The sequence below is a fragment of the Mandrillus leucophaeus genome, unplaced genomic scaffold, assembly GCF_000951045.1.
Source record: "Mandrillus leucophaeus isolate KB7577 unplaced genomic scaffold, Mleu.le_1.0 Scaffold160, whole genome shotgun sequence".
Taxonomy (NCBI): domain Eukaryota; kingdom Metazoa; phylum Chordata; class Mammalia; order Primates; family Cercopithecidae; genus Mandrillus; species Mandrillus leucophaeus.
In genome coordinates this window covers 3,658,319-3,685,337 of record NW_012101588.1, presented here as the reverse complement: position 1 = coordinate 3,685,337, position 27,019 = coordinate 3,658,319, and the positions used below count along the sequence as shown (strand labels likewise).

The following is a 27,019-nucleotide window of genomic DNA, read 5'->3' as shown; positions in this document are numbered from 1 at the left end:
CATACATATGGTAAAGTGCACATTTGTTGAGAGAAACCTTAAAATATTTGTTTTGATCACTTCTAGAATCTCTGCCATGAAACAAATAATTAACTAGAGAAAACCTTGAAGAAACGAATCTACGAACTTCTCTATTTCTGTGGTGGCATTTAGAAAAGCATAATTTGTAACACAAAATTGGGATGCCAAAGTTTTCTTATAGGTTCGGTCATATTTTTGTTTACTTTTCATGCAATAAATATGAAATTCTAATTTTCTTTTATTCTAAAACTACTCATTTTCTCTCTCTACTTTTATATAAATATTTTCTTTAGCTTTTCCTCAATTCAAATTTTAATCTTTTTTTTTTTTTGTAATTTTTGTAGATAGAATTCTCCTTATTGATCTCTTCCTTGAGCACTTAAAACACTTGACCAGGGGCCGGGCACGGTGGCTCACGCCTGTAATCCCAGCACTTTGGGAGGCCGAGGTGGGCGGATCACCTGAGATCAGGAGTTTGAGACCAGTCTGGCCAACGTGGTAAAAACCCCGTCTCTACTAAAAATACAAAAATTAGCCGAGTGTAGTGGTTCGTGCCTGTAGCCCCAGCTACAAAGGAGGCTGAGGTGGGAGAATCGCTTGAACCTGGGAGGCAGAGGTTGCAGTGAGCCAAGATTACACCACTGTACTCCAGTCTGGGTGACAGAGTGAGACTCCGTCTCAAAAACAGAAAAAACAAAAAACAAAAAAAACCACTTGACCAATAATTTGCCTTTCAATTTCCATCTCCTTCTATCTCTGATGAATGAATTCAGCGATCTGCTCATTCAATGGATATGTGTGAGGTGCCTGCTTTGGAAGTTACTTTTTCGTTTTTTATTGAATTACATTGTTTTCTGCTTTGTTGAAACTTGTATTAATCCACATCTACATTCTAGTATTCTATTCTATTTCTTTGTTGTTGGGTATAGTCAACAAAATACACTGGCTCTGCAAACCACTTTTGCCTTTCATTTTTGTCTCTGCAGTTCCCGAAACACTTGAATAAAATCTTCTTGTCATAGCCTCCATTAACACTTGCTGCTTTTCCAGGTTACTTCTTGGAATTTTCTAAAAGATTCCTAGTTCAAAGATGAGAGCTGGGTAGAAACAGGTTTTTCCAGTAGGTTACAGGGGTGTTGAGATTCCAAGCCCTGAGGCAGCCAAGCTACCATGGCCTGCCCAGCAATCTTCGTGGGGTCGGGAGACACTGTGGGGAGAGATGCTACCATTCTCCTGGGCTGCCTATAAGTCACAGAGGTTGAGAAACACTGCTGTGGGGGACAGGAGAGAGGCATGGGCACACGGGGGAAGGATGCAGCAGCCCTCGCTGGGGCACCAGGTGCACTCTGGGTGGACACCCCCTCTTACTGAGGTTTACCTGGTGGAGGTCTCTCTTCATTTTTTTCTGCTGCAGCTGGCCCAGCTTAGAAGCCCTCTCAGCCTCTTTACTAAGGAGCTGCAATTGCTGTTCTTTCTGCCCCACATCTTCCAAGAGCTTCTCCATCCTGGATGTTTTCATGAAGTGCAGCTGCTCCTGGGTGAGAGCTTCCTGGGTCGCTCTATGTTCTAACTCCTTCAGCAGTTGAGCCTGTGGCAGGAAAACGCCAAAAGAAAGGAGGAGGCAGGGAGCCTTTCTTCCCAGCAGAAGTGGGGAGATGTTGGACAGCATGATAACCATCCCCTCCTTTGGGGCTCAGGGACACAACTACATGGTGTATTCCTGGACTCTAGAAAACGTGGCCCAATGATTCAGTCCTGCGCTAGCAAGAGCACCAGGATCTACCCTAGCCTGGCATTTACACTGTGAGCCCTGCAGTGACAGAGGGAAGCAGAACAGACACCAAAAGCCAGGCACACGATCACGCCACTGTACAGCAGTGCCAGGGCAAACAATTTGGTTTTTTAATACCCAGATTTGATAATATGTATGTTAGCTTACTAACCAGATAATCATATCTAGCACAAACAACATTTACATTGTTGTGGAGCCTTTGTCAGGAGGTAGCCGTGGAAGCGTTTAACACCAAAGAGACGGGGCCATGCCATACACGCAATGGGCGAGGAAAGGAGGTTCTGATTTAGGCTCTGTTTTCACTTCCAAAAATCTGGGGAAGTCAGATTCTAGACGGTTAAAGGAGGATTAGTGTAGAAATAATTTGGTTCTGTTCCAAAGTTTTTCTAATAAGTATTATCCTAAGTACTAGATGGTCAATCCTTAATCATAAGGATCAATCCTTAATCATAATATTATTATTCATATCTGTATGATGACGTTACAGTTTATCACGTAGCTCATGATAACTCACATGAGTTACCACAATTAACTCATCTGATGCAGAATCATGGAAGAATTAGGGTCTAAGATGAACAAATTAAATTTCATGCTTTAAATATGCCTAGCTTTCCCAGGCTGTAACTTCAACTCAACTGTTCTCACTCTAAACCTACAGTCCCCCTGCTTCATTCATGCCCAGAGGGTTGGCACAGTTAGGACATGCTTAGGCTTAGAGTGCCTTTATTTTGGTGCCAGCCCCTGTCGCGCAGCAGTAACTTCTGAAAGTGAGACATGGTATGGATCATTGGGACGGGACAGAGTTTCGTGCGGGGATGACACTGCAGGCTGGACCACACTCTGCTTGCGGAGGATTGTTGTCAAGTGGAAGCGTGCTTGCCCCATGAAAGCCTGTGTTCAAGGCAGAGGCCGAGATCACAGGATCCCAGGACAGCCTCTAGCAAAAAGATCCTCAGAGAAATGGACACACACCACACACACACACACACACACACACACACATATGTGATAATGATCTTGCTTATGAGTAGTATTTTCTCATCTTAGCCACATACGAGTAAGAACAATAGCCTTTTGGCCACCACCCTTGGTTTCTGGGCTGGAGAGGAGGGAGGAGAAGGGAAGCCCAGGTCCAGGCTATCTTTTCCTGGTTGTACCATCTGTGTGGCTTCAGGCTGTGGTGCTCTGGTGACTGCTCCTGGCAGCCACAGCACCAAGTCTGGTGGCCACGTTCAGCTTTGCAGAGTGAACTACAAAGGGAACGAGGAAGAGGCTCTGAGGCTCGGATACCTGGCTGTCCTGCTGCTTCCACATCCTCGCGCTGTCGGCCTGAGCCCTGGCCAGGGCCTGCCTGAGAGCCAGGATCTGCTGACGAAATAAACCCACTTCTCGCTCTGCCATCAGCTTGATGCGCAAACACTCTTTTTTACTTTGAATAGATTCCTGTAAACATCCCAAACACAGTAAGATAGGAAATAGGTTTCCTTTCCAGATTTTTAGTTTCAAAAGCAGTATCTAAACCACTTTCCCATCCATTCTTCTTTCAAACTTCTGGTAGAAAGGAGCTCCTGCTAGTCACTGCTTCCACGATTTTATTTTATTTTATTATTTATTTGTTTAGAGATGGAGTCTTGCTCTGTCAACCCAGCCTGGAGTACAGTGGTACAATCTTGGCTCACTGCAACCTCTACCTCCCAGGTTCAAGCAATTCTCCTGCCTCAGCCTCCTGAGTAGCTGAGACTACAGGTACCCGCCACCACACCCAGCTAATTTTTTTTTGTATTTTTAGTAGAGATTGGGTTTCATCATGTTGGCCAGGCTGCTCTCAAAATCCTGACCTCAGGTGATCCACCCACCTTGGTCTCTCAAGGTGCTGGGATTATAGGCATGAGCCACCATGCCCAGCCCACTTCCATGATTGTAATTCAGAAGAGGGTAACATATCAGAGTAAATACTTTCAGAAACAGGATGTGAAAGTTTCCAAATAGCCATCAATATGCACTTTGGATTCAATTTGCCTTAAAGCAGATTTCTCACTTATTATTTTGTGACTTCATTTTCCTCAGATAATCATGTATGAAACCCAAAGATACGCAGTCTTTTGACAAAGCAGCCTCAAGCCCTTGGTGAAGCCTTTCCTCCATCTTTTCACACCCTTCCCTTATGCTGAATTCTCTGATCTGTTCTTTCTTGCCCCCTTTGCTTCTGCCCCCTTTCTATTTCTCCTGAAGTTCTCACATGGCCTGTTCCCAGGAAAAATCGCCAACTGTCAGATCCTTCAGGATGGCTGACCCTGCCACCTGACACCACTGCCACTCATAGCTACAGTGACACCATGGCAGCTGCAGCCATAGAGGCTTGGGATCAGCCATCCTGGGGACTGTCTGGACCTCCCCCACCAGAGCTCACCTTCTCTGCCCTGCTCAGCTGGGCCTGGAAGCGCGCCTGCTGCACAGCCAGCCTCCAGTGGCCCAGGCTCCTCACTTTGCACACCAGGGTGGCCAGGCTGCAGTTGTCCTGCTCCAAGGCCCATAGCTGTTCCTGCTAAGAAGGCTCATTTTCAGAAAAGTCTGCCCCCAACATTTTCATAGGAAGGGCACAAACCCTAACATCAGAAACATGCCTTCCAGAAGATGACACAACTGTGTAGTGCGTCCTCGTGTCCCCTTTAAAATGCCTGATGCAATGCTTTCTCAGGGAGATCAGGCTGGAATGCTAATGGGGTGAATGGTGGGGTCAGCTGCTAGAATGAAACACTGATAGCCCATTGCTAAATGAAATCACATACTTTGGCTGGGTTTTCTTTCATTCCTTCATCAGGGCTGGCAGAGCCCCATTTTTTCTTTAGGTCCTTCATATTGTCAATCCCTTCTGTTCTCACTTCACCGATGAGCTCACACACTTTCTGGATCAAATTAAGCTGATTCTCATCCAGCTTCTCCTGCAAATTGCAGACTCAAGTCAAGGAAGTAAAATGGATTGGGGTAGTGTGAAGGGCAGTTGAAGAAAAGCCATTTTGCCTTCTACAACTTAACTTTTGTAAGTAATTTCACATTAAGATGTCACCTACTCAGACAATTATTCTGACATGTACTATAAGGAAGTCACACTAGCGGCCCCCTGAGTGCTGTCTTTTATCCACAGGGCTTCATCATCAGGACACCAGCACATCTTAGACTGTGCCTTCCTTGTCAACACCAAGGCAGGCTGAGCCAGGAGGACAGTGGAGGCTCACAGGTAGAAAACCTGCTGAGCAAACTGCCCCTGGTAAGAGTTACTTGGGAAGCTGAACCAAAGATTTTTGCTGCTATGTTGACTCACGGCAGAATGTGACAAGACACTGTAGTTGAGCCACTCCTGAGGAGCTCTGTTAAATATAGATAAAGTGGAGGAGGGAGTCCAGCCGACTGCCTTCCTATTTAGGATCTGACAGAAACCTCATTAGGAAATATTCTGTTCTGAATGGCTTATGGCTAAATGCCTTGTGAGGAAACAGCTTGATCCATGGTAAGTACAACTGAAGACCCAGTGCTAGGGACTGAATTGTGTCTTCCCCAGATTCATATGTTGAAATCCTAACCAGCACTGTGACAGTATCTAGAGACAGGATCTTTAGGAGGTAATTAAGATTAAACTGAGGACATAAGGGGGAGGCCCTGTTGCAATAAGACTGTGGCCTTACAGGAAGAGGGAGAGAGACCTTTCTTTTTCTCCATCTCTGCCATGTGAGGGCACAGTGAGAAGGCAGCCACCTGCGAGCCAGGAAGCAGGCCCTCAGCCAGAAGCAGACTACACTGGCGCCCTGATCTCAGACTTCTGGCTTCCAGAACTGTGAGAAATATACTTTCTGTTGTTTAAGCTGTGCAGCCTATCGTATTTTGTTATGGCAGCCTGAGCAGACTAAGACACCCAGTGTCTTTGGGGTGAGAGGTAGGGTAGGGGTGTCCTCCAACTTCTAAACCACTTCCCTAGAGAGGAAGGCAGGAGGAGGGTGCCCAGCTGGGAGCCATGGAAGGAAGCCTGGCTCTGGCCACACAGCAGAAGCTTTAGCAACTTCATGGGATGCTGGAATATAACAGGGATTCCCTACTGTAGGAGGCTTGGTGGAACCACTTCAGCCTGGGAAACAGAGAGAATCCACTTTTTAACTAGGAATTTGGCAGAAGCTAAAAGGAACTTAAGACATTTCTCAACAATCTCACACCTGAAAGATGGCTTAGCAAATTCCAGCTGTCACTGTCTGCCCATTCCTCTCTTGCAACACCAGACCCAATACATTTTGGGTTTGATCCTTTAATACGTGTAATCATTTACACTGCAGGTAAGAAGAAATTCTCGCTGGAATGACCAGGCCAAGGTGAGCACCGGTGGAAGCTCCTGTTAACCTAATAACCCTGGGGGCCACTCTGCAATCCCTGGGGAGAGATGCAAGGACCCAAATGGGGCTGGCTTTGGGGTGTATCCAATAGCAGGGAAGGGGACAGGTTTGGGGGAAGCTGTGGACTTGCAGGTGGTAGGTTGTACTGAAATTCACACCGGCGAGTCAGCTGGACCAGTCTCCCTGATGGCCCATTTTAGGCGTGGGGCATCTATCTTACGGCTGCGCAAACATCAGATGAAAGCGATTGGCTTCCACAATGCTGCGGGTGCACGCGCACCCCATCACTTCTCTTCTGCCATGGATCTTTGCTGACAGGTCAGCAGCTTGCTGACATTGAATGTGAGAGTAAAGCTGGCAGGCATTTTGAGGGTTTGAAAAAATTCTGGAAGCTGATTCAAATTCTGAATGTGCCCAGGGAGTTCTCCAGAGGCACCTGCTGCTACCTACATAAGGTCTGGCCTGGCCCAGGCACTGTACTCTGGAAAGTCACACTAACAGATAAAACGGTGGTAGAAACTGGGGAGGTGGGGAATTTGGAGCAGCAGAACTTTCTCCTCCCAACAGCAATCAGACAGTGCCAGTGGCGACCGTCAATAGAGGGGAAAAGAGAGACTTCTCTATTATCCCCAAATTCAGTGTCTATCATGGTTAATGACAACCCATTGCTCACTCTCTTTCTGCAGTGAAAGCTTAGAGCTAGAAAATTCTTAGGGCCTAAGAATCTCTTGTTCCCACAAAGCCCATTATTCTGTCATCGATCCCTGGGTGTGCAGCCACCATGGGAATCCGTTACACTCGGCTCCCCAATGGGTGGCCCAGATGTTCGACACAGGACACTTACTTTCATGTGTAAACAGGTCTGAAACAAAGCTCGGACTAATGCCTCATATTCTTCTTGGACTTCTTTTCTAATTTGCTTCTTGAGATTCAGATTCACCTCTTCCAAGTCTGTGAGTTGGGCTCTCAGAGCAGTGATTTCCATGATCATATCATGACTGAGCTCTGCAACCTAGAAGCAAGAGAAAATGTGTGTGTGTGTGTGTGTGTGTGTGTGTGTGTGTGTGTGAGAGAGAGAGAGAGAGAGAAACAATTTAGGAGTTTCAAACTGCTCCTACAAAATAGTTTCTTATAGATCAGTATTGAATTTCACTTCTATTTTAAACCTAATGAAGCAAGTGAACATTCTGCTGCATAAATGTGGGCAGAAGAATTTAAGGACAATTCAAAGGTCCCAGAACAGTGCCAGACACTGGTTGGTGAAGAAGTGACCCCAGAAAAGCTAGTACATAGGCCCTTTTCAGTTAGAGAAAAATACTTCAACCGTCTTGGCCTCCATCTCCAAACTGGCCTCCCCTTGACACCTCAGCCCAAACATCCTTTTTCTTTTTTGGAAGGCACTTTATTCTATTTATTTATTTATTTATTTATTTATTTATTTATTTATTTATTTTTGAGATGGAGTTTTGCCCTTGTTGCCCAGGCTGGAGTGCAGTGGCGTGATCTTGGCTCACCGCAACCTCCACCTCCCGGGCTCAAGCGATGCTCCTGCCTCAGCCTCCTGAGTAGCTGGGATTACAGGCATGCACCAGCACACCTGGCTAATTTTGTATTTTTAGTAGAGATGGGGTTTCTCCATGTTGGTCAGGTTGGTCTTGAACTTCTGACCTCAGGTGATTTACCCGCCTCGGCCTCCCAAAGTGCTGGGATTATAGGCGTGAGTCGCTGCGCCCGGCCTGGAATGCACCTTAAGTGGCATCAAAAGAAAACAAACAACAACAACAAAACTCCCCAAAGTAACAACAAAAACAGAACAAAACAAACAAAACAAAGCCAGTACAAAATAACAAAAGTGACCAAAAAACTCAAGGGGAAAAAAATGCACCCTAAGGAGGGTTGCTTGCCAAAAGTGAAGGCACGCTCCTTGGTGTTCCTGCAGTGGACCTTCACTGACGGGACTTCCACAGGTGACACAAGCAAATGACACTCAGGTGTCCCACAGCTGGCTAACCCTGAGAGTGTGGATGTGAGAAATGGAGAAGAGAACCTTTTTAACAGGAAATGACCTACCTGGCCAGCACTGTCTTCAGGCGGACCCTGGCCTCTTCGTGCAGCATCTAATTCCTGAGCAGGAGAAAGCGGTACACAGCCAAACTCAGACATTTCATCTTCCAACCACAGCTCAGGTCAGCACGACGCGTTCCAAACACTTCCTATTTGTGTTAATGGAGCCCCATTTTGAGAACCTTAGGCTGTGCCTGGAGCTGAGACTGTATGTGTTGCCCCACTATACTTCAGGATGCTTAACACAGCCTCAGAAGACAACACCGACTTCCAGGTACCCGCACTGATGCCAAGAACTGAGTAATGGGGATAGGCCAAAATGAGGGTGGCTCCACGGCTCATTATTTGACATTTTAATACTTCATCTGGTGTTTTGGCTAGTCTTTTAGACTTCCGAACTTTTCGAAGGTATAAAGTAAAATCACACTAAACCTCTGATGCAATCTACCTTCACAATAGTGGGCAGCCCAGGGCAGGTGGACTGACTCTTCCATCCCACCAGTGGGCTCATATGTTAAGGAAGTCTCCCAGTGAGACTGACCCATGACATCCATCCTGAAGGGAGAGTTTACTTAAGGATCCTGGCTTCTTTCCCAGACCAGGTACAGCGCACGGCGCCTTGTGTTTGCCAAGGGTGGAAAGGTCAGCTATGCACCTTCCCCTGCAGGGCCAGCCCCTTTGTTGCTCACCTTTTGTATTTCCCTGCTGGACACCTCCAAAGCACATAACCTAGTGTGAGCAACTGAGAATACCAGAGCCCAAGGGAATGAGCCAATGAGAAGAGAGATTTGAGGGTACCATTCACCCTCAATTCTGGCATAAGAACCACTAGATGCACCCCAACCCTCTCAGTTTTACTTTTCTCTTCTGAGTGCCTCCTGAGCCTCCCTGCCCACGCCCATTCCCCACTGCAGTTCTCGTCTCTCTGGGAGCCTACTTGCTCTTTCTGGCTGAGCCTCTGCCTAGCGTGATGCAACACATGCTCATAGCACGTGGAGTAGGTCTCAAAGTTGCTGCGTTCTCTTGCCATCACGTCACAACCCAGGGAAAGGAGGCAGGCCTCAAGGTGATCTTTCCTGAAAGTGATCTGAAAGGAAAGAGGCATTCATTATTCACAGCCACTCTAGCAGGGCAGCCTCACCATGCCAGGGCCCCAGGCACTCTTTGCCTTGGCTCACAGACCCACTTTTGTTTCTCCTCTGTATCCAACCATAGGCTGTAGCCTTGCAAGCCTCTCTTTCAGGTCGGCTTTGAACATTTGCAGGGACACGAGGACAATGGAAGCCCACATAGCATGTGGTGAAACACTGAAAGGTTATAAATCAAACTAACAAACTATCAGAATGAAATGTTTAATTCTCCTACCTTGAAAAACAGACCTGAAAACTGACCTGGAAAGCCAGATTTGAATTTATTATTCCTGGACTACTGTTTGTTTGTTTGTTTGTTTATTTGTTTGTTTTTTAGATGGGGTCTTGCTCTGTCGCCCAGGCTGGAGGGCAGTGGCGCGATCTCAGCTCACTGCAGACTTGGCCTCCCAAGTTCAAGCAATTCTCCCACCTTAGCCTTCCAAGTAGCTGGGATTATAGGGGTGCACCACCATGCCCGGCTAATTTTTGTATTTTTAGTAGAGACGGGGTTTCACCATGTTGGCCAGGCCAGTCTCAAACTCCTGACCTCAGGTGATCCACCCACCTCAGCCTCCCAAAATGCTGGGATTATAGGTGTGAGCCACCACACCCAGTCGACTACTCTCAGTTCTGTGCTGAAGTAGGGACACATGGCGAAAGCTGGTCCCCAACCTATAGTTTACTGTGTGGCCCCCTTCTCTTACCAGCTCTCGCCTCACATCATGCTGTGAGGTCTTCACATGCCTGTGAGCGGACATCCTAACCCGCATGTCCAAACTCCATCCACACTCCCAGTTGCTCCTTGGTCACTTCCAGGCCAGGAGTGTGCACGCTAGTGATGAGGTCCATTCTCACTCTGGGGAAGGTGATCCAGGGAGGATGCCCATTCAGGCCATGGACTCAGGGAATTCTAGGTCCCAGGTACTTGCAGCATGGTCTAAAATGAAGGTGAGGGCTCTGAGCGGACATGTCCCTGTGGCCCAGGGGATTTCTTCCCTTGTGAGGAAGGTCATAGCTGGAGAAAGGCCAGAGAGGGGCCCTCTGCTATATGGGGTATCTGGCAGGGGCTTCTCTTGCTCTAGTCTAAGGGCCACACAGCTCATTCTCTAGGCAATTCCACTCACTCCCTTTCTCCAGGAGACTGGGCATGCTTTTTGAAGAGTTGGCAATTAAGGAAAAGCCCAACTTTCCAAGGCAGTCTTAGATTTAGGTTCTGGAGAGAAATGGGAGCTAATATTGGAAGGTAGGACAGACTTACCCAACTAGGACCTGCATATCTATGCGAGTGTGTTTGTCCCTCTGTGCATCAATGAGTGTGTCTTTGTGTGTGTATCTATCTGCAGGGATGGGGGGTGAGAACGTTTATGGGGCCAAGTCTAGGACCCAGCCTACACTGTAACGTGAATTTTATCTGTGACACTTCTGGGGTCAGGCCAGCTCCTGTTCCCTGGCCATCTGCCATTGATGCCAGCCCTGTGCACTCGGCCTTCTGGAAGCAGCACATGAAGCAGCCGTTGTGGCTTCCGTAGGCTCAGGCTTCTCTGGGCTCTCAGGGCAATTTATTTCCTAAAACCTGCTCTGCAACTTACCCTGCCTCCCTGGGTCAGTGTAAATGTCAGCTGTGCTTGTGTCAGAATGCAGCGTGAGTGGGCACCATTGGCCAGTTTCTTCTCTGAAACCCTCGCTGGCATAAGAGCTGCAGACTCAGATTATTGGCCCAGTTCTGCCCAGTAAGCAGCACCGCCTTCCACTGGGCTGTTCTGTCACCACCATTCAAACCTGAACCACGATGGATGGCACTGGGTGGAAGAGCAGCAGATTGCCCCAGGGATTCTTCAAGAGAACCAGCCTGGGGTGCAGCATGGCAAGCACTGGGCCTTGTTATGGCCAAAGTCTAGCCCTGAAGCCCGCCAGCAGCAATTGAGTTTCTGTGGTTTGCTTCATCTTGGAATCCCTTGTAACAATTTGTTAAATATCAGGCACACACGAGGTATTTTGAAGATGTTTCTAAAATACCCACCTCTGCTGACAAAACACTTCAGTGGGCTGGGGAGCAGTGGCTCACACCCGTAATCCCAGCACTGTGGGAAGACAAGGCAGGCAGATCACTGGAGGTCAGGAATTCAAGACCAGCCTGGGCAACATGGTGAAACCCCGTCTCTACTAAAAATACAAAAATTAGCCAGGTGCGGTGGCATGTGCCTGTAATCCTAACTACTTGGGAGGCTGAAGCAGGAGCATCATTTGAACACAGGAGGTAGAGGCTGCAGTGAGCCAAGATTGCACTACCTCTATGATGGAGACGGGGGTGTGGCTGGAAGAGTAAGTTCACTGTCACTGCAGATGGTCCAGAAGAGGCTAGAAGCCCACCAGGCACAGACTTTGGAGGGGCTGGAGCACCCTGAGGACCCTGACTTCAAGACACTGGCAGGCTGACACCATCCTCTTCAAGTGTGCCCAGAGTGTGGGGTGTACCTGATATGGGTTTACCCTGCCTACTGACATCCATGCTTCTTTCCCACAAGACCTCAATGTTGGGGTGAAGCATACAGATAAGAAATGAGAAGAACTTGAGTTACAAAACTATTGTCTTTATTGTGTTAAACATAAAATTTGCCACTATATCATTTTTAAAGGTACAGTTCAATGGCATTAAGTATATTCACATTGCTGTGCAACCATCACCACCATCCACCGCCAAACTCTTCATCTTGTAAAATGAAAACTCTGTATCCAATAAACAATAATTACCTATTCTTTCCTCTCAGACCGTGGCAACCACCATCCTTTCTGTCTCTCTGAATTTGGCTACTCTAGGTACCCCATATACGTAGAATCATAGAGTATTTGTGCTTTTGTGAGTGGCTGAATTCACTTAGCAATAATGTCCGCAAGGTTCATCCACACTGTAGCGTGTATCAATGTATCAGAATTTCCTTTTTTTTTTTTTAAAGATGGATTCTCACCCTATCGCCCAGGCTGGAGTGCCATGGCACAATCTCGGCTCATTGCAACTTCCACCTCCCGGGTTCAAGCAATTCTCTTGCCTCAGTCTCCCAAATAGCTGGGACTACAGGCATGTGCCACCACACCCGGCTAATTTTTGCATTTTTAGTAGAGACGGGTTTCACCATGTTGGCCAGGCTGGTCTTGAACTCCTGGCCTCAAGTGACCTGCCCACCTTGGCCTCCCAAAGTGCTGGGATTATAGGCATGAGCCATCGCATCCGGCCAGAATTTCCTTTCTTTGTAAGGTGAGTCACAAATTTTTTCCATCCTTTTTTCTGATATGTCCCACCCTAACCACTTCCTTGTCTCAAGGATGGGAAACTACTTCACCCACTCAGAGTATCCAGTATCATGTTTGTTTATGATCGAAAGCTTAAACTAATACATGTAAGTCATCAAGTTCTGAGGAAAAATGTATCCCCAACCAAGCTTGTGAATTCTCTACCTCATAAGAACTGAGATGTGTATTAGAAAATAATGGAGAACATCTGAAGAACTTGGAAAAATGTAAGTTTGGAGAAGGCATTTTAAAAAATGAAGTACGTTTTGTCAAGTCAAATTTCTTTAAATGGTTGAGTTTCACAGGAAACTGGATTCACAGTTACCTAAAAGCACTTGTTAACACTCCTCAAAACTCTGTTACAGTCAAATATCCATGTCTACTCTCTTATCCTGTCTTTTCAGTGGGTTGATTTGATTTAGCAAGGCACTTCCTGACAAGAATAAACATGTTTCAAAACCCAAGGACTGTGTATATGTGTGTGTGCATGTATTAAATGTATATTATTATTTAATATAATATATGGAGTTGTTATGGATTCGAATATTTTTTCTGGAAGGACACACACAGATTGCTGAAGCTGGCTTCCTTTGCAGAGAGGAAGCTGGAGATGGTGGCATGGGGATGGGTGAAAATGATACCTTTCTGTGCTGTTGGCTTTTTTTCATATGCTACATTTTAATGTTTTCTAGGTAACAGCATTACAGGCTATTTTGGTTCTCCTCACTTAGGCTTTTCATACTAACAAATCAACAACAGAATATGTTGCTAAAAATCAACTCATTCATAAACTCTAAGGTTACTTTAAAAAATTGACCAAATTTGAAATTTGCCAACATATATATTCTAATGACTCAGATCTTTACTAGAAATCAATTTTTTCCCAAAATTAAAAACTAATGATTATAGCTGGGCATGGTGGCTCACACCTGTAATCCCAGCACTTTAGTAGGCCAAGGCAGGTGGATCATCTGAGGTCAGGAGTTCGAGACCAGTCTGGCCAACTTGGTGAAACCCTGTCTCTAGTAAAAATACACAAAAATTAGCAGGGTGTGGTGGCACACGCCTGTGGTCCCAGCTACTCAGGAGGCTGAGGCAGGAGAATTGCTTGAACCTGGGAGGCAGAGGTTGCAGTGAGCCGAGATCGTGCCAGTATACTCAAGCCTGGAAGACTCTGTCTCAAAAATAAATAAATAAATAAATAAAGGAAAAAACCAAACAACTGACAATTGCTCTGTTTTGGGCTTAGCCTCAGTATTCATATAATCATTCTTAGGGAATAAGGGAAGCATTAGGAGAGCAGTTAAATGAGAAAGTTTTCCTTGTTTGGGATGATGTTATAAAAACCAACAGAACGACTAATTCTCAATACATACCTCTACTCCATCATCCTGATAATTCTGCATTAATCTCTGTCTAAATTTTTCAACTATTTGTGGTCTTGAGACTGAAAAGTTTTCTTTCATGACTTGGTGTTTCCAGAGATCTAGGGGGGAAAAACATGCCGGCACTAGTATCACAAAACATTGTGCTGTCATTGATGGCTGTAAAATGGCGACTCTGAGACAGAACACGGGACACAATAAGCTGTTTCCAAACTCAGCTGCCCCTTGATACATGCAGGTGCCTGGGAATTGTTTCCACGAACACCCTCGGATCCTGAATCCATGCATATTCAAGTCCTGCCGTCAGCCCTGGGGAACTCGTGGATACAAATATCTGCCCTCTGCACACATGGTTTTCACATCCCGAACGCTGTATTTTCTATCCTTGTCTGTTCGAAAAAAATCTGTGTATCAGTGGACCTGCACAGTTCAAACCACGTTGTTCAAAGGTTAACTGTATGTAAAAACTAATGGGGGTTGGGTAACTGGGACCCTCTGGAACATGGGAACTAGGAAGATCTCTCACCTGACTCCTAATGCAAAGATTTGGAAGAGCACTTATGAAATCCGGGGAACAATATTCCATTACCATAACTAAAAACCTCAAATCAAATATTAGTATTAATCCTACATGATGTTTACTTTTACTAAGGCCTTCTATGTATCTGCCAATTATTTTGGTCTAAAACAATGATCAGAAATAAATGAAGAGCTGTTTATCTGCTTAAGTTCCTAATGCTAGAGGGCAAAATTAACTTGAATATATAGTAATAAAAAAGGAGAGAAAATTCTCCTTTTTTAGAAGAGAGAAGATAGAGTTACAGATTAGAAATGTTGATAGACTGAACTTTAGCTCCAAGATTGAAGCAGCAATATGGCTGACCCAGATGGGATGAGGCACGTACAAAGCTCCCCTGAGGCCAGGAGTTCAGCCAGGGCAACATAGTGAGACTCCATCTCCACAAAACATTTAAAATGGACAGGCGAGGTGGTGCATGCCTGTAGTTCTAGCTACTTGGGAAGCTGAGGTGGGAGAATCCCTTGAGCCCAGGAGGTCAAGGCTACAGTGAACCATGATTACATCACTGCACTCCAGCCTGGGAAACAGGTTGAGACCCTCGCTGTAAAAGAAAAATTTAAAGGGGTTGCATGTGATCAGTAGCTGCAACACTAGAAAGATGGCAGAACAAGAGCAAAGAAAAACCCCTTTGGTTCCAGAAAATCTCCTGAAAAAGAGGAAGGCTTATCAAGCCCTCAAAGCCACCCAGTCAAAGCAGGCACTTCTGGCAAAGAAGGAGCAGAGGAAAGGAAAAGGGCTCGGGTTTAAATGACTGGAATCATTCCTACATGATTCCTGGCGGCAGAAACGTGACAAGCATCTCAGACAACTAGAAGTGAAACTTCACGCCTTGGAATTGCCAGATAAACATTTCTTGGCCTTTGTTGAATGCATCGAAAGGATTAATGGTGTGAGTTTACTGGTACAGAGAACCATTGCAATACTTCACCTAAGAAAATTTTCAGTGGTGTCTTTGTAAAAGTAACCTCCCAGAACCTAAAAATACTGTGTATAGTGGAACCTTATGTGACCCGGGGGTTTCAAATCTGAAGTCTGTCTGGGAACTCATTTTGAAACGTGGACAATCCAAGGTCAAGAATAAGACCATCCCTCTGACAGGCAACACAGTGATTGAGGAGCACCTGGGGAAGGTCGGCGTCATTTGCTTGGAAGACCCCATTCATGAAATTGCCTTCCTAGAGAAGCATTTCCAGGAGATCTCATGGTTCTTGCACCCTTTCCACCTCTCTGTGGCCTGTAATGCTACCTAAAATAGAGTGGGCTTCCTCAAGGAGATGGGCACACCTGGCTATTGAGATGAACACATCAATCAGCTCATCTGCCAGCTGAACTAGACCCAGGTGTCAAACTGCAGTACATTTTTGTCAATGAAGTGGGAGCATGTGTTTTTGTTTTTTGGGAATTTTTATCAAGTATCTTCAGATAAGATTATTTCCTGCTTTATCTTCAAAACTGGAAAGGAAGCGCCAAAGAAAAGATAGTAGCTGGCCGGGCATGGTGGCTCACGCCTGTAATTCCAACAATTTGGGAGACTGAGGCAGGCAGATCACCTGAGGTCGGGAGTTCAACATCAGCCTGACCAACATGAAGAAACCCTGTCTCTATTAAAAACACGAAAATTAGCTGGGCATGATGGCACATACCTATAATCCCAGCTACCCGGGAGGCTGAGGCAGGAGAATCACTTGAACCCGGGAGGCAGAGGTTGCTGTGAGTCAAGATCGCACCACTGCACTTCAGCCTTGGCAATAAGAGGGAAACTCCATCTCAGAAAAACAAAACAACAACAACAACAACAACAAAACAACCCAAAAAACAAAAGACAGTAGCTTATGTTCATGGCAAGCACCTCTCATCACAATCGAGCTCCAAGAAAAACATTCTAGTGTTTTCCGCATTGGCGGCAGCCCCATCTGAAATCAGCACATTCCATGGAGGAAGGAGTCCTGCTTTGCTGCATCTCCTATCCTAGGATTTAATGTTGGTACATGAGTAACTCTAGCATCTGTACAAGGCTCCCTAAGACTCCCACAGCAGTCGACCAAGCCCAGAGACATAATGGATTCTGGAGATTCCTGGGGCCTTGTTTTGAAAAAGACTTGAAATACACATAGGAAGAAACTCACAAAAATAAATGTTCACTTGTCTCTGCAAAAAAAAAAAAAAAAATAATAATAATAAATTAAATAAAATTAAAATAAAATTTAAAAGTTAAAGAAAATAACCAGTTATTCAGAGGAACATTGGTTATGGCAGCAAAAGCTTGGAAACACACAAGTGTCCACCCTTCAGGGCGTAGTTATTTAAACTATGGCCTACCCTTCCAATGAAATAGTATGCAGTTGTGAAAAAAAGAAAAATTCTCCATATACTGTTATGAAAAGAAGCACAGATTGTTAAATGAAAAAGGCAAGGTGCAGAACAGTGGCCATAAAGCGACACATTTTATAAGAAAGATAACTACGATGATAATAAAAGGGGAGGATATTCCCTCAAACCTACTAGGATTACTACTCCAGAAACTCCCCTTTCTTCTCTATCATCATTTCTCCCCTCTTTCCTGGATCACTCACAAGAGTACAGCTTATTTCTCCCATCTCACAAAAACCTTTCTCTTGACCCCACTTCACCCATCAGCTATTGCCTCATTTCTTTGTGTCCTTTTGTAGCAAAACTCCCAGAAAGAGAAGTCTACACTTAAACTGCCCTTGATGTCTTACCAGTTCCCTCTTAACCCCACTTACCTGGTTTTCACTTCCACCACTTTACTGAAACTGATTTTGTCACAAACACCAGTGATCTTCATGTGGCTAAAGCTAGTGGTTTTATTCAACTACCAACAGCATTTCACACAATTTGTCACTTCCTCCTGCTTGAGAAATCTCCTTCACTAGGCATTGGGACACTGCGGTGCCCTAGTTTTCCTAACTCACTGTTTGTTCCTTCTATTCCTTCTAGATGTCTTTTGCTATTTCTCCTCTCCTGCCACCCCCAGCTGTTAACATTAGAGTGTCCCAGGTTTCAGCCGTGGTCCACCTCCTCACTTCTATATATATTCATTCCCTTGCTGTTCTCATCTCGTCTCACAGCTAAATAGCATTCATATCCTGACAACTCGCAAATTTAGATCCAATACTCACTTGGCATGTCTCCTTGGATGTCTAAAAGGCATTTAAAACTTAATTTGTGCATAATCAAATTCCCAATCTTCCCTCCCTAACTTGTTTCACAGTTTTCCTCTCAGTTGATAGAAATTCTATCTTCCCAATTGAAAACACTGGAGTCATAACTGGCTCTTCTCTTTCTCACACACTTAATAATACTCAACCTATTAGTGCCTACTTCACAATAAGCCCAGAGTCCGACCACTCAGTGTTTCCATTGCTCCCAACTTTGAACCACCATCACTCCTTTCTTCAGTAATTGCAATAACCTCCACACCAGCTTCTTTCTTCTTTCACCCTTTCTTCCTTCACAGCCTATTCTCCACACCTTAGCCAGAGACATTCTGTCAAAATATAAGCCAGATTATGATGTTCAAAATCTGAGACTGTGTCCCCACTGCATTTGGAGTAAACACAAAAGCCTCAAAAGGTCTTGCATGGTCTGCCTCCTTCCCCCTCCCTCTCTGACTTCAACGCTTACTACTTTCTCTCCCTCATGGTCACCACTCCAGCCACACTTAGGTCCTTGCTATTCCTTGAATATAATAGGCATGCTTCGCATAGGGCCTTTGTATAGCTTGTTCCTTCTGTCTGAAATGCTCTTCCTTTAGATACTCTCATAGCTCAATCCCTCACCTTATTATAAACTTTTGCTCAAAACATCACTCAGTGAGGTCTACCCTAATCACCCTATTTAAAATTGCAATGGGCCCCCTTCAAACCTCCGCAACACCACCCTTCCTTACTCCATTATTTTCTTCTTTCTTATGTTATTTTTGTTGTCTACCCCTTCCTAGATTATAAACTCAATGAAAGTAAGAATTTTTGCTTAATGAAAGGAAGAATATATTCCTAAAATATTTCCTAAAATATAGTAGCCTAGGACATGGAATAGTTCCTATAATGAAAGAATGTAAATATTTATTGAATAGTCATTGAATGAAAGAATGAATATATGCACAAAGCAGCACTGAAAGGACATATAGAAAACTAACGAAAGTGGTTACATACAGGCAGCAGACTAGGGTGCAAGCGGGTTCATGGTGACAACAAGACTCTAAATGTATATTTTTCATCATTTTGAGTTTGGAACCATGTGCATATATTATCTGTTAAAAATAAGATATTTAAAAATAACATTACAGTGGTGGAACGATGTGAGAATGTCAGCACTGTTTGACTTCCATTCACATGGAAGAGCAAAAGCACATGTACTTGGTAATTATATTGGTAAGAACTGGCTGGATAGGGCCTACCTCCTCGTGGTGGTCCCGGGGGATACTGAAAGGAAGAGATCTGTGGAGTTGGACTTAGGAGCCATGCTCCACCTTGTTCTATTTTCTGTTAATGGGGGGTGCTGGTCATCAGCAGGATACCTGCCAGCCTGCTCCCACCCTAGCTGTTTCTAATTTCAGATAAGACTTCCTACCTGCACACTCAATTGACTGACAGGAGGCTCAGTGCCCCCAAGACGAAACACCTAGCACAGTCCACCCAGAAATGTGGGCACAACAGAGTCAGAAGCTCTGGTATTTGTACCTATACTATTTACGGCCAAGTCCTGGTTTTGAAAATGGGATTCTACGTTTCTTCAACAACTGACTACTTTCCATAATAAACATATAAATCTGTTTTTGCTTTTCCTTTAGGAAATAAAGGCCAGAAGACATATCGCCACTGTCCCGGTACAGATGAAATGCAAAATCCAAGAGTTAATGTGCCCAGCAATTGACACTTCTTAAGATGTTTAAGACTTTTTAAAAGTCTAAGCTATGACAAGACAGGGCTCATGTGTATTTCAGATGAGAAGTTGGATATCTTTCCAGGGTGCTGTTGTGGCAGGTCTCCAGCTCACAGATAAGCCTGGTGAGAGACCACATCTGTTGCACACTTCTAGTTTGGGGACCCTCACCTGGCAAATCCCCAGTGAGCTGGTTTGGGGTTTAGCTCTGCACTCAGCTGAAGGGAAAACTTAACAGAGCGCTGGGCCGCACTCTCTCCTTGCTCGTGAATTCAGGTTCAGACATGCATTTGCATCTCCAGGCAGAAGTCAGGGAGCCAGGGAAAGCAGAATCCATCCAAAAGAAACAATTCCTGGCAAAGAGGAGTTGGCTGTCTCCAAATGGGTCTCGTTTTCACTGTGTGTTTGGTCATGGCTTCTTTAAGAGGAGGCAGCAGTTTTTGACAGAAGCACGGAAGTAGGAAGGAGACAGCACACTGGAGGTTGAATTAGGACTCCATTTTCTCCTCTCACTCTGTTCAGGTCATTTGACTAGAGGAAACTTTGACTTCCTGTTAGCCAAACCACTTCCCCTCTCTCCCTCTCTGCACACCACCCCCAGCCTCCTCCCTCTAGGAAGGACATCTTGGCTGGGTAACATTCTACTTCCCCAACCTTTGGTGCCTACAACCACCAGCCTTTGGTGCTTCAGTGGTTCCTGGGTCCCAAACCAAGGCAGAACTGAAACTTGAAGGCATACAACTGCCAATCAAGGCTGTTCTCCCAACCAGCTGGGGTGCCCCAATAAGTGGGTAGGTTGAAAGCCTTATTGCAGTGTATGTATGCATCTTATACTCCTGTGGTTTTCAAACTGCTCCCCAGAGCACTAATTCTTTGCGTTGATAACAAATGTTTCCAAGGAGAGAAAAAGGTTTTGTGGTCAAATAAATAAAGAAGTAAATAAAATAAAAAATTAAAAACATTGCATATTCTCTCTCCTTTGGAGATACACAGTGCATAGTTGGATAGTAAAGGCTCTAGAGTAGAGGAAACTGTTCAGCATTATTTACCCTGAGTTTCCCAAAATTATTTTGAACAAAAGACAAATGAACAAAACTCTTCTCCACCAACCCTGAAAAACATGGTAGAAATCCTCCTATCCAATGCAATCAAGACTAAGAGTTAGTTGGTTAGTAAAAATAAAAAAAAAAAAGAAAAAAAAAAGTCAGTTAAAGCAGAGAATGCTTTACACATAACATGTACTATCTAAAACATTTTATTTAACTAAAAAATACGTAAATTTACAAACATCTGCCAGTCATCTAACATACATCCTAGGCCTCTTCATTGTAAGTACCCACTGACTGAAGTTCTGTACCATCTTTCTTCTATAAACCTTGGTTGATAGTTTCTAGTTTTGTTTGTTTGATTTTAGAGAGAGAAAACTTAAAGACCATGGAAATCCAAACACATCATTTTACACAATTTCACAATTTTACCTAGTCTTTTCAGTCATCTGTCTCATAACCAATTTGATAACTTTTCTTTTTTCTACACAACTAGCCTTTTATTGAGGTTTTCCAAATCCTTTCAACATAATTTTTTTTTTTACTTTCTTTTCTTTTTCTTTTTCTTTTTTTTTGAGACGGAGTTTTGCTCTTGTTGCCCAGGCTGGAGTACAACGGCACAGTCTCGGCCCACTGCCTCAGCCTCTTGAATAGCTGGGATTACAGATGCCCGCCACCACGCCTGGCTAATTTTTGTATTTTGAGTAGAGACAGAGTTTCACCATGCTGGCCAAGACAAAGTGCTGGGATCACAGGTGTGAGCCGCCACGCCTGGGCATTTTACTTTATTTTCTTTTTCAAATACATTTAAATTTTTAAGAGCAATTTTAGGTTCATAGCAAAATGGAGGGAATGTATTGAGAGGGCCCATAAGCTCCCAGTCCTCACACACATTCTCTACCATCAATGTCCTGCCCCAGAGGGTGCATTTGTTACCATCAGTGAACCTACATTGACATGTCATTATCATCCAAAGCCTATAGTTTGCATTATGGTTTACTCCTAGTGTCCTACATCCTATGGGCTTGGACAATGTATAATGACATGGATACACCATGTTAGTATCATACAGAATAGTTTCACTGCCCCCAAATCCTCTGTGCTCTGCCTATTCCTCCTTCCTACCCTCCTAAATGGTGGCAGGCACTGATCTTTTTACTCTCTCCATAGTTTCACCTTTTCCAGAATGTCATATTTGTAATCATACAATATGTTGCCTTTTCAAATTGGCTTCTTTCACTTAGTAATATGCATTTAAGCCTCTTCCATGTCTTTTCATGGCTTGACAGCTCATTTCTTTTTAATGCTTGATAATGTTTCACTGACTAGATGTGCTACAGATGATCAATTTCAATTTAGTTTTTCTAGAATCAACAGATGTCTTTCTTTTTGTACTCCTATTACACTGGTTTACATAGTTTTTAATTAAATTATCTCAACACAATGACAGTTAAAACAGGCACAAACAGGTTTGGAGCAAACAATGATTCGTGATGCTAGGTAAAACACATGCAACCCAAAAACTGTGATTAGTGAGCACTTTGCTGGCTCATGTTACCAGGAGAATGGAAAGCGTCAGGTCACCCAGAAGCCTGTTAGCAAAGAAGGGCTGGGAGAACTACTGCTTTAATGTCTTGAGGAACTTGTGTTCCATGGCACTGCTGGGGAAATGCTGGCTGACACGATGCTCTTCTAAGAACTGTTTTGATTATGCTCTCTTGAAGCAAAACATTGTTGATATCTCACCTTTAATAATATATGTATACTTACATTTTGATTATATTTATTATCCTATACTATTATTTTCACATATTTTATATTTTATTTTATTTATGTGTATTTATAACTACCTACAATACTACCAATAGTGAATATCACAAAGCATGATATACTTAGGGTAGGATTCTTCGACAATGAGAATGGATCTCAATCCACATTCCCAATAGTTTCCTTGACTTTTTACAGTTTTTTTTGTCTGCCAGGCAGGTGGCTTACACCTATAATCTCAGCACTTTGGGAGGCAGAGGTGGGAAGATCACTCGAAGAGTTCAAGACCAGTCTGGGCAACACAGCAAGAGGATGGCTCTACAAAAAATTTTTAAAAATTAGTTGGGCATGGTGGTGTGCACTGGTGATTCTAGCAACTTGGAAGGCTGAGGTAGGAGGATCGTTTGAGCCCAGGAGTTCAAGGCTGCAGTGAGCTATGGTGGCACCACTGAACTCCAGCCTGGGTGGCAGCATGAGATACTATCTCAAAAAAAAAGAAAAATTTATTGTCTATCTTCTTATCAGATATGATTAGATTATCTTTTCTGACCTCATAATGTGGCTGAGGATAAGCATGCACTAGGATTAGAAGTGTCACCTCTACTATTTTCTCATTACTTGTGGATTGCCTGCCCATGGTCACTTCAGGACACCTCAGTGTAGAGTGTGCACGTGACTCCTTACATATGGCTCTAATCTATTTAGAAGTTCTGATATTTTCTTCCCACACCCCTGTGATATATGCATTCTACTTTGGAGACTGCTGGCCTTATAACTGCTCAGAGAAAATTAGAAAATCAACTAAAAATCACTTCAATGCCAAAACATCAAAGATGAGGGATGGCAGAATCTTTGTGAACCAATGGGGCCATCTCTGCTAAGATAAGCCCCGGGGGGTTGAACAAAGATGTCTGGAGCTACTTTAGATAGTTTTCAGGGGGCTACTAGTTCAGCTACCGAGACCTAGCACCAGGGCCAGGTCTGGATGCCACATCCTCAGAGGCTCAATGACAAACCGGAAACTCATTCAGAAGCTGTATGATCAAGCTCCAAAACAAGGTGAGGGGGAAGGAAGGAGGGAGAGGGAGAGAAGTATTCCAGGGTTCCTTTTTTTTTTTTTCTTTTTGTACAGAGTCTTGCTCTGTCACTCAGGCTGGAGTATAGTGGCATGATCTTGGCTCACTGCAGCCTCAACATCCCAGGCTCAAGCAATCCTCCCACCTCAGCATCCTGAGTAGCTGGGACTACAGGTGTGCACCGCCACACCCAGCTACATTTTTTTCACTTTTTGTAGAGTCAGGGTTTTACCATGTTGCTCAGGCTGGTCTCAAATTCCTGAACTCAAGTGATCCACCTGCCTCAGCCTCCCAGGTGCTTCTGGGCTCCAGGAGTGTGCCCCCATACCTGGCTCAGGGTTTCTTTTTGGCAGATATGAATGTCAACACTACAGTCAGTCAGCCCATAGGGAAGGAGAAGACCCTGAGGAAAAGGATAAGGGCTTTTGCTGTCCCCCTGGTTCTCAATACTCTCCATTCCTAACTTCCTCTGGAGAAACCTCCAGTCCCAAGCTAACCTTGGCCACAAAGGGTGATCTCTGCATGAAGAGGTGGCCCCTGCTTGGAAGCCCTGTTCACTATGGCTACTTCTTGCTGCCAAGATAAACCGTAGGTAGGTGGGGATTCCAATATGTTATTGCCTTCTTTGAAGGCACCAAGCCCACAGCGGTCTCAGGAAGATGACACTGAAGAAGCGTATACCAAAGCACCTTGGCACACAGTGAGGACTCAATCGCTTGAATTAGGAGAACTCAGTAGAGGTGGAGATCCAGGTCTCCACACCAAGTCATGCCTGACAGACCAAAGAACAAAACAAAATGGAACCAGAAACAACCACTCTTCCCCTTCGATATTGGCATGGAGTTTAAAAGTCTTGTAAGTATAGAATCAAACAAGAGTTTAGAATTGGCCAGCGCACTCCATCCAAGGTGAGGCTTTGTAATATCAACCTTGCCACTGTTAAAAATAACTCTACCCCTCCCCTCTGCCTGCCCCCCACTGCATTGAAGGCCCTTTGCAAGCACAGCTGACAGGCACCCTGCACACAGCAGCACAACCACAAAGCAAAGATGCTTCCCCACAGCCCCTCACCCCGGGTGTCTCATAGGAACCACGGCCCCAACATGTGCAGATGGTTGCACCTGCTGCAGGCTTGTGGATTTTCTCCAAGGAATCGGAAGGGAGCCGCCTGGATGCAGCAAACACAGCACAAACAACAGGCGCTTTGTGTCTTGTTGAATGTTCTGTAACTAGAGCTCAACCACACTCAGCTCTCTGGTGGCATTAGAGACACCCAGCTGGGGAGGGGCTCGCACTTTCATTGCACAGGGCCCTGTTTACAGAATTCAGTTACTCGAAGCACTAATAAAATGACTATGTCTTAGGTGAGGACAGAGGTTATTAATTAACATTACAATGTCTGTGGACTTTGTCTCAAAAGGAAAACCTAATTTAAGTTCGTAGTCAGACAACTCCTCCCTAGCTCAAAGGTTATGAATTTCCTACAGAATATTCAAAGTTAGGAATAGATATTATAGTTCAGACAGGACTAGCTACATAACGCAGGAGCCTGGTGCAAAATAAAAATGTAGGACCTCTTGTTCAAAAAGCAGGAAAAAGTGTCACACAGGTATTAAAAGATAAACCTTTTCCCTTTCTTCTGCAGTCTCTCTCTTGACCTGTCATGGTGTTTTTATTCGCTTTTAACGTTGCACTCTCTTGGTCATGGGAATACGTGCAGGGCAAGTGAGATCCCCATAAGCATCCAGTGGCCCCACCTGTGACTCAGTGTGTGAATATGCATGACCCACCAGTCACCAGACTGAGGCACCAGGCCCTGCCTGGGGATGAGAAGTTGAGTCAGGCATCTCCCCTTCCCACCACCCCAATCCACCGTGGAAAGGCAACCCCCAAGAGTACTGCAACCTCTGTCCTGGGAGATTCTAGGTACCCAAGGTGGGCAGGAGGCTTGCCCTCACCGAGCTACCCATCGAACACATGGCAGTGCTGCCAGCCTAAGACCCCTGAGATGCTGCTGGGTGCACAGGCCTGACCTTGACCCTCCCTGTGCCAAGGTTCCCCTCCCCTCTGGGTGCGGGGAGGGTCAAGGTAAGGCGTGTGCACCCAGCAGCATCTCAGGGGTCCCAGGCTGGTAGCAACACCATGTGTTCAACGGGTAGCTCAGTGAGGACAAGCTTCCTGCCCACCTTAGGTACCTGGAATTGTAACTTTGAACAAATTCAAAGTTAAACCATTAAAAGTTTCAGGATGGTGACCACAGAACATGAAACCCCAAGTGCCCCTCTGCATCCTGCGCGTCACATGCCCATGAAGTGGCCTCAAGTTTGGGCCTCAGATGGAAGGAAACCATTCTGATTGCCTTCACACCCTACATTTACGAATTTGACACATCATAACTTATGTACGTTACAAATAAGAAAGGCTTTAGGTTTTCCCTTCATTTCAACTCTATTTCAGTTACAAGTTAATCAGTAGAGTTGAAACTATGTTTTCTATTTTTTTAAAAAAAGCCTTTGTACAGGGAAAGAAATATACCAAAGTGCTTTGTGTCTTGTTGCAAGTTCTATAACTAGAGCTCAGCCACACTCAGCTGTCTGGTGGCAGTTAGAGACGCCCAGCTGGGGAGAGGCTCGCCCTTTCATTGCACAGGGTCAAGGTGTAAAAAGTCATTTTTATATCATTTTCTGGGCATTGCACTGATTTTTTGGTTTTTGCTTGTTTTTACAACAAATGTCGATACATGAATTGTTTTTGCAATTAGGAAATTATTTTGTGAAGTAACAAAATAAAGGTACTTTACCTGTAGGGAGAGAACACTCCTTCTTGGACTTTTCTGATAAAAGCAGTGTCATCTCTCTGTTAACTTTTCTTAGTACCTCTTGGATCATATGAATTTCAAAATTTTCCAGAAGTTTTTGAAGCTAGAGTAAGCATAGGTTGAGGGTCACTCTCTACATTCAGCTTATATTTTGGGTCCCGTGTCATATTCCTGCAAAAGGGCTTTGAGCTAGGGCCTGCCCCTCAGCTACTCTCCCGAGAAAGAAGGAACGCTTCCCTTCTAGGTCTCCCAAGTGCTTCTGGGGGCACAGATGTACCTCTCTGGAGAACAACACCTGTTCTTTCTGGTTCACATCCTCATTGATAAAATATAATCTTTTTTTCAAACCAAGTTTTGCTAAATTGCAAAGTGTTCAATACCTGGGGTGACCTCATGTCTTCTGGAGTCTCTAAATATGGCTAGGATTTTGTGAGTTCTCATTATAAGAGAAGCTCTCAGCTGGGCGTGATGGCTCACGCCTGTAATCCCAGCACTTTGGGAGGCTGAGGCGGTTAGATCACGAGGTCAGGAGTTTGGGAGGCCGAGGCGGGTGGATCACAAGGTCAGGAATTCAAGACCAGCCTTGCCAAGATGGTGAAACCCCATCTCTACTAAAAATAAAAAAAATTAGCTGGGCACCTGTAATCCCAGCTACTTGGGAGGCTGAGGCAGGAGAATTGCTTGAACCTGAGAGGCGGAGGTTGCAGTGAGCCGAGATCGTGCCACTGCACTCTAGCCTGAGCAACAGAGCAGGACTCCATCTCAAAA

General features: G+C 44.7%; 1 protein-coding gene and 1 pseudogene across 1 annotated transcript in view; one reads left to right on the top strand and one right to left on the bottom strand.

Annotated features, from left to right (window-relative positions):
* The window catches only part of LOC105536559 (coiled-coil domain-containing protein 162), a 45,260-nt gene that overhangs the window by 10,156 nt on the left and 8,085 nt on the right, over positions 1-27,019 (bottom strand). The window contains exons 5-13 of the mRNA XM_011975953.1: positions 26,234-26,354; positions 14,051-14,160; positions 9,194-9,343; positions 8,263-8,316; positions 7,037-7,204; positions 4,603-4,755; positions 4,224-4,355; positions 3,104-3,256; positions 1,400-1,609 (exon numbers count right to left, since the gene is read on the bottom strand). Coding sequence (XP_011831343.1) covers positions 1,400-1,609; positions 3,104-3,256; positions 4,224-4,355; positions 4,603-4,755; positions 7,037-7,204; positions 8,263-8,316; positions 9,194-9,343; positions 14,051-14,160; positions 26,234-26,354 — 1,251 coding nt within the window. The remainder of the gene's footprint in view (positions 1-1,399; positions 1,610-3,103; positions 3,257-4,223; positions 4,356-4,602; positions 4,756-7,036; positions 7,205-8,262; positions 8,317-9,193; positions 9,344-14,050; positions 14,161-26,233; positions 26,355-27,019) is intronic.
* LOC105536558 lies at positions 15,238-15,973 on the top strand (annotated as a pseudogene).